Genomic DNA, 551 nt, shown 5'->3' with positions numbered 1-551 from the left:
AAAAAAAAAAAAAAAAAGGGAACCTACAATTTTTAAAGACGTTTGTACCTTTTGCTGTGTGTGCCAATGTTAATAAGGTCACAGGTCAGCCCCGCAGTGACTCGATCCACAACTGTGTACTCCTCACTCTTAGAGAAAGCCTGATGCTGGTCACTCTCTAGGTGCTGGTGGTCAGAAGGTCAGAACAGGTGAGAACAAATGTCATGTATTTTATGCAAATCCTGGTTCAGCCCAAAATTTATAATTACCGTTTGTTTGTTTTCAGATGAGAAACGGCATATACAAAGTGTTAATTTAAAATTGACTGCCTTTCTTTTGTTTCCAACACCTACCATCTTTAGGTTGTCGAATTTGACCTCACAGCACTCACAGTACCCTCCTTTCCTCTTTTCTCTCCCTTCATGTCCTATGCGCCTGCCTTTCTTTCCTCTAATTCCTCGTTCCCCACCAGACCTGAGGCAAAAAAGATTCTCATTCACACACAGACACACTCTCAAAAATGCCTGCATTACAAAAAGACATTTCTGATTCTCATTGTACCTTTGCTCTTT

At 40.7% G+C, this 551-nt stretch overlaps 1 protein-coding gene across 1 annotated transcript in view; it reads right to left on the bottom strand.

Moving 5' to 3' along the window:
• Positions 1-48: 48 nt before the first annotated feature.
• Positions 49-551, bottom strand: part of LOC107592681 (protein DBF4 homolog A-like) — a gene marked incomplete at its 3' end in the record, with an annotated part of 12,556 nt that continues 12,053 nt past the window's right edge. Inside the window, exons 2-4 of the mRNA XM_016282226.1 lie at positions 541-547; positions 333-453; positions 49-164 (exon numbers count right to left, since the gene is read on the bottom strand). Of these exons, the coding sequence (XP_016137712.1) occupies positions 49-164; positions 333-453; positions 541-547 (244 nt within the window). The remainder of the gene's footprint in view (positions 165-332; positions 454-540; positions 548-551) is intronic.

This window comes from Sinocyclocheilus grahami, unplaced genomic scaffold (genome assembly GCF_001515645.1).
Source record: "Sinocyclocheilus grahami isolate Dianchi unplaced genomic scaffold, SAMN03320097.WGS_v1.1 scaffold9.1, whole genome shotgun sequence".
NCBI lineage: Eukaryota > Metazoa > Chordata > Actinopteri > Cypriniformes > Cyprinidae > Sinocyclocheilus > Sinocyclocheilus grahami.
The sequence above is the reverse complement of the archived record's forward strand: the minus strand, read 5'-3'. Positions and strand labels throughout refer to the sequence as shown.